Source organism: Muscardinus avellanarius, assembly GCF_963383645.1.
Source record: "Muscardinus avellanarius genome assembly, chromosome: 10".
Lineage (NCBI taxonomy): Eukaryota > Metazoa > Chordata > Mammalia > Rodentia > Gliridae > Muscardinus > Muscardinus avellanarius.
Window position 1 is genome coordinate 113587642 of NC_137796.1, and position 6160 is coordinate 113593801.

At 57.1% G+C, this 6160-nt stretch overlaps 2 protein-coding genes across 2 annotated transcripts; both read right to left on the reverse strand.

Moving 5' to 3' along the window:
• Positions 1 to 284: 284 nt before the first annotated feature.
• On the reverse strand, positions 285 to 915 carry LOC308268930 (hemoglobin subunit theta-1-like; the record flags this gene model as incomplete). Its single annotated transcript, XM_080704031.1, has 3 exons — positions 285 to 449; positions 541 to 727; positions 821 to 915. The coding sequence occupies 3 exons, from the start codon at positions 913 to 915 to the stop codon at positions 285 to 287; spliced, it is 447 nt and encodes a 148-aa protein (XP_080560157.1).
• Positions 916 to 4949: 4034 nt separating this feature from the next.
• Positions 4950 to 5588, reverse strand: LOC308268178 (hemoglobin subunit alpha; the record flags this gene model as incomplete). Its single annotated transcript, XM_080703278.1, has 3 exons — positions 4950 to 5097; positions 5204 to 5408; positions 5494 to 5588. 3 exons carry the CDS (start codon positions 5586 to 5588, stop codon positions 4969 to 4971), a joined length of 429 nt encoding a protein of 142 aa, XP_080559404.1. The 3' UTR covers positions 4950 to 4968.
• Positions 5589 to 6160: the final 572 nt, after the last annotated feature.

Here is a 6160-nt window from a genome sequence, read left to right on the forward strand (position 1 = left end):
TGGGGCCGAGTGTCTGGGTGGGGGGGAGAGCAACCATGATGCCAGCAGTGGTCCGGGACCCTCCTGGGGGTCTGGGCGTGGCACCTGTGGGCCCAGGGCTTGGATTTCATGGCCAGTGCCCGGGACCCGGGGAGGGGCAGCCCGAACCTCCCCGGTGCCCGGCAATGTAAGGGCCCCGGCCCGACCTCGCCTGTCCCCCTAGACCCTCACCCTTGCCCCACGCCACATCACACGGCACGCATCTCAGGCAGAGGCCGCCCCGCACGGCCGTGTAATCGCAGCACTCACAGGCGGGGCGCGGGGCCCGCCGCCGGCTCGGGCTCAGCGGCACCCGAGGCCAGCGCCGCGGACACGCGGCTCAGGAACTTGTCCAGGGCGGCGTGCATGGCGGGGCTCAGGTCTCCGGGGTAGTGGCGGGCCAGGGTCACCAGCAGGCAGTGGCTCAGGAGCTGCGGAGGCGCGGGCTGAGTCCCCCGCCCTGCTCCCGCCTGCATCGCGCCCCGCGCGCCCCCCTCCCCGGGACCCCCGCCCCGCGCTCACCTGGAAGCTGGCGGGGTCCAGCCGCAGCGCGCGCGCGGGCAGGGCGCGGGGCGGGCCGTCCAGCTGGCCCGCGGCGAGGGTCAGCGCGTCCGCCACCTCCTGGCCGCGGGCCCTGAGCTGCGCGGAGCCGGGGCTCAGGTCCAGCTGCGCGAGGCTCGCCCTGGAGGAGGGGAAGGCCAGGAAGGTCCTGCGGAGGGGAGGAAGGCACGGCGGGCGGTGGGCGGCGGGCGGTGAGCGGCGGGCGGCGGCGGGGCGGGGCGGGGATCCCGCCCGGCCGCACCTCTCCAGGGCCTCGGTCGCGTACACGCCGACGTTGCCGCCCAGCTTCGTCCACAGCGCCCGCACCAGCGCCCGGTCGGCCGGCGACAGCGCCATCGCTGCCCCAGCGCGCTCTGCGCGGGCCGGTGGGACGGGGCGAGACGGCGCCGCCGGCCTCCAGGGGGCGCCCGCGGGCCGGGTTCTGAGTGCTGGTGACTTGGAAAATAGTAAGTGGGGCTGGTGCGATGGCACACCTTGAATCCCGGCACTTGGGAGGCCGAGCCGGGGGACTCCGGCGCAGGACAGCCTGAGCAATGTGCGGAGACCCTTAGCTACCTCGTGAGACTGTTTCAAAATAATAGGCCGGGGAGCCAGGCGTGGTGCAGGCTTGTAATCCCAGTACTTGGGAGGCTGAGACAGGAGGATCGCGGCCTCGCCGCCAGCCTCAGCGACTTAGCAAGGCCCTCTGCAACTTAGTGAGAGCCTGTTTCAAAATAAAGAATAAAATAAGAGGACTGGGGGTATAGCTCGGATGTAGAATGCCCCCAGCTCCGTTCAATCCCCCATACCTCCAAAAAAAAAAAAAAGGCTGAGGGTGTGGCTCCGAGGTAGAACGGTACTGGGTTCAATCCCCAATACAAAAGAAACAAAAGAAACCTAAAATATTATTTAATATGTAGCATTATTAGAGAACACTTTTTTTTTTTTTTTTTGCAGTACAGGGATGGAACCCAGGGATTCTACCTCCAAGCTACATCCCCAGCCCAGTTTTTTATTCTTTGTTTTGAAACAAACAGGGTCTCACTGCGGTTTGCAAAGGGCCTCACTGAGTAGCTGAGGCTGTCCACGAACCACGATTTTCCTGTTTCAGTCTCCCAAATGCTGGGATTACAAGCATGCACCACCAGCCCTGCTTAGAATGCTATGTAAGCATTCATTTTTACACTAAGATCAATGTATTCTGCCTTCCAAGTTTATTATGATATCCCCTCAGTCTTTTTTTTTTATTGTATAAAATGAGGGAGCTTGGTGTGGTGGCACATGCTTGTAATCCCAGTGCTTGAAAGGTTGAGACAGGAGGATCGCACAGGTTTGATGCCAGCCTCAGCTACTGAGCGAGGCTCTCAGCAACTTAGTGAGACCCTGTTTCCAAATAAAATATAAAATAGGTCTGGGAGGAGAGCACGGAGGTAGAAAAGCCTCTGGGTTCCACCCCCCAGTACCATAAAAAATAAATAAAATAAAATAAAATGAGGGTAACAGGCAAGGCATGGTGGCTCATGCCTATAACCAGCTACACAGTAGGCTTAGGGATGAGAATCACAAGTTCAAAACCAGTTTCAGCAAGCCGGACATGGCACATGCTTGTAATTCCAGCATTCAGGAGGCTGAGAAAGGGGGATCATGGTTCGTGGGCAGCCTCAGCTACTTAGTGAGGCCCTTTGCAATTCAGTGAGACCCTGTTTCAAAATAAAGAATAAAAAATAGGGCTGGGGGTGTAGCTCAGAGGTCAAATGCCTCTGGGTTTCATCTCCAGTACTGAAAAAAAAACAAACAAACAAAACAGTTTCAGCAACTTAGCCATATCCTGTCTCAAAATAAGACAGGTTGCTGGGCACACCTGTAATCCCAGTACTTGGGAAGCTGAGAGAGGAGGATTGCAGATTCAGAGGCAGCCTCGGCAACATAGCAAGTCCCTCAACAACTTAACAAGATTCTGTTTCAAAATAAAAATAAAATAGGGTTGGGGATGTAGCTCAGAGGTAGAATGCCTCTGGGTTCAAATGGCCAGTATTGCAAATAAATAAATAAATAAATAAAGGATTGGGGAGAAAGAGAATGCCTCTGGGCTCAATCCTCACACACATACAGAGTTCAGCCAGTGTGGTGGTGCATGCCTGAAATCCCAGTACTTGGGAGGCTGACATAGGAGTATCATAGGTTTGGGGCCAGGGTGGAGTAATTTAGCAAGACCCTTTTTCTTTTCATTATTTGTGTGTGTGTGTGTGTGTGTGTGTGTGTGTGTGTGTGTGTGTGGTGCTGGGTATTGAATCCACGGGCTTTCTACCTCTGAGCTACAACCTCCACCCTATTTTTTATTCTTTATTTTGAAACAAGAGTCTCACAGCCACACGTGATGGCTAATGCATATAATCCTAGCATTTGGGAGGCTGAGACAGGAGGATCATAGTTTGGGAACAGACTCAGCTACTTAGTGAGGATCTTTGCAACTCATTGAGACCCTGTTTCAAAAAAAAGAATAAAAAGCTGGGCATGGTGGTGCATGCTTGTAATCCCTGCGCTTGGGAGGCTGAGACAGGAGGACCACACAGGTTCAAAGCCAGCCTCAGCTACTGAGTTAGGCTCTCAGCAACTTAGTGAGACCCTGTTTCCAAATAAACTATAAAATAGGTCTGGGAGTATAGCCCAGAAGTAGAAAAGCCCCTGGGTTCCACCTCCAGTAACACACACACACACACACACACACACACACACACACACACACACATTTAAAAAATAGGGCTGGGGGTGTAGCCTGGAGGTAGAATGTCCCTGAGTTCCATCCCAGATACTGCAAAAAAAAATAATAAAGTCTCATTAAGTTGTGGTGGGCCTCACTAAGTAGCTGAGGCTAGCTGCAAACCTGTGATCCTCTTATCTCAGCCTCCCAAGTACTGAAATTACAAGAATGTACCACCACGCCCAGCTCAAAATCCTTTTTCAAAATAAAAAAAATTAGAGCTGGAGTATATACCTCAGAGGTAGAATGGCCCTGAGTTAAACCCCTAGTGCCACTAAAAGGGGGTCCTGTGGGCGTGCTTAGCAGTATAGCACCCCTTGGTTCAGTTCCCACACCATAAGAAAGAATGGTGGTTTAGTGGCATTCAGTACACTCACTGTCACCACACGCAACCATCACTACTGTCTAATTCCAGAGCTTTTTCATCACACCCAGCAGAACTACATACCATGAGCAAAGCTACCCAACCCCTCTCCGTCCACCTTTGGCGATCACAGATCTTATATCTGGATCTATAGATTTGCTTACGCTGAGTAATATATATATATATATATATATATATATATATATATATATAATATATTTTTTGAGGTACTGGGGATGGAACCCGGGGGCATTTTACCTTCGAACTACACCCCCAGCCCTATTTTTTATTCTTAATTTGAAACAGGGTCTCACTAAGCTACGAAGGGCCTCACTAAGTAGCTGAGGCAGTCTTTGAACTGTGATCCTCTGGTCTCAGCTTCCCAAATGCTGGGATTACAAGCGTGCGCCACCACGCCTGGCTCTATTTATATATTTATTTATTTACTGTGTGATACTAGAGATGAAACCCAGGGGCACTTTACCTCTGGGGTGCACCCCCAGACCTATTTTATATTTATTTGGAAACAGGGTCTCACCGAGTTGCTGAGGCTGGCTGTGAACCTTCAGTCCTCCTGTCTCAGCCTCCCACTACTGGGATTACAAGTGTGGGCCACCACGCCGGCTAGGTATTTTATATAACGGGATCCTAATATGTCGCCTGGATGCCTGACTTCTTACTCATAGCACTGTTCCCAAGGTCCAGCCACGCTATAAGAGCAGTTCTTTCATGGCTTAATAATACGCCGCTCTGTTGTGCCGTTTTGTTTGCCTGTTCAGTCCCTTCCATTTTCCCTAGTCAATTCTTCCCCACGCCCACCTTGTGCCAGCCAAGTACTCTACCACTTAGCTACCCCCTCAGCCCTGCTGATTTAATTTGAGGCAGAGTCGCACCAAACTGTCTGGCCGTCCTCGAACTTGTGTCTGGGGTAGCTGAGATCATCAGTGTGCACCACGGTGCCCCAGCTGGCTGGGGCAGCTCGTGCAAGTGTGTGCGCTTGTGCGGTAGCATGTGCGGATGAGAAACCCACGCATTATAGCCCTGGAGTGCGCGGGAAGGAACACGGAGGCGCTGCCAGGGGTTGCCCAGCCCCCTCCCCTCCCTCCGCATCTCTCCGGCCCCTCCCCGGCCTTCCCAAGGTCCCACCGCGCCCGGGACTCAGAGAAGAGGCACGCACAGGCTGCCGCCCACTCAGACTTTATTCAAAGGCCAGGGGCGCAGGTGCGCGGGGGGTGAGGGCCGGCCGAGGCCGGAGGGCGGGGGTCGAGGCCGCGGAGGCTCCAGCTTAACGGTACTTGGAGGTCAGCACGGTGCTCACGGAAGCCAAGAACTTGTCCAGGGAGGCGTGGACCGCAGGGGTGAATTCGGCCGGGTGGTGGCTGGCCAGGGTCACCAGCAGGCAGTGGCTCAGGAGCTGCGGAGAGGAGGCGCGGGTCGTGGCTGGGCCCGCGGCCGCCGGCGCCCACCCTGCAGGGCCGGGGCTCCCGCCCCTGCCCCAGCGCCCGCGGCCCGACGCTCACCTTGAAGTTGACAGGGTCCACACGCAGCTTGTGGGCGTGCAGGTCGCTCAGGGCAGACAGGGCGCCGGGCAGGTCGTCCAGGTGGCCCGCGGCGTTGGCCAGCGCCTCGGCCACCTTCTTGCCATGGCCCTTGATCTGGGCAGAGCCGTGGCTCAGGTCGAAGTGGGGGAAGTAGGTCTTGGTGGTCGGGAAGCCCAGGAACATCCTGCGGAGAGGAGGGCGGCGGTGGGCGGTGACCGGGAGGGGCGAGCCCGGGGAGTCCGGGGTCCGAGCCAGGGAAGAGTCCTCACCTCTCCAGGGCCTCCGCGCCATATTCGGCACCGTGGCCGCCGATCTTGTCCCAGGCGGACTTGATGTTGGTCTTGTCAGCAGGAGACAGCACCATGGTGAGTTCTTTCTGAGTCTGTAGCAGAACCAGAAGCGTGCTGAACCGGGTGAGCCCCGGGCTTTTAAGCCCGGCCTGCAGGGGCACGCCCCGCCGGGCAGCGCTCATTGGCTGCAAGGGCTGGGGGCGCGGCGGCGCTCATTGGCTGCAAGGGCTGGGGCGGGGCGCGGCCGGCAGGGGGCGCCCTGCTGGTCTCCAGCTCTCCCGACCGCCCGGCCACCTTCCCCACCCGAGACCCGCCTGCCCGGGAAGCGGCGCTAGCCCCCGCCGCATGCCCGCCTTGGGCTCCCGACCACGTCTCTGGGGTGCCCGAGCATCCGCGCCCGGGCTGCGGTCCTGGGAGGAAAAGCAGGCAGGGCCGCCGCACCGCCTCCCTGGACCCAAGCTTGGCACACGCGGGACGTGCCCTTCCCGAGCAGAATCCTCGGTGAGCGGAGCCTGTGCGGGAAAGAAGAGAAGCTGTGCCCCCATGGGGGGCCAGGGGCCCTCCGGTCCCTGCAGCCTCGCTTCCTCCGCCCCCCTTCCTTCCAGTCGTTGTGAGGACAGAGCGCAGACACACGGAAGGAAGAAAC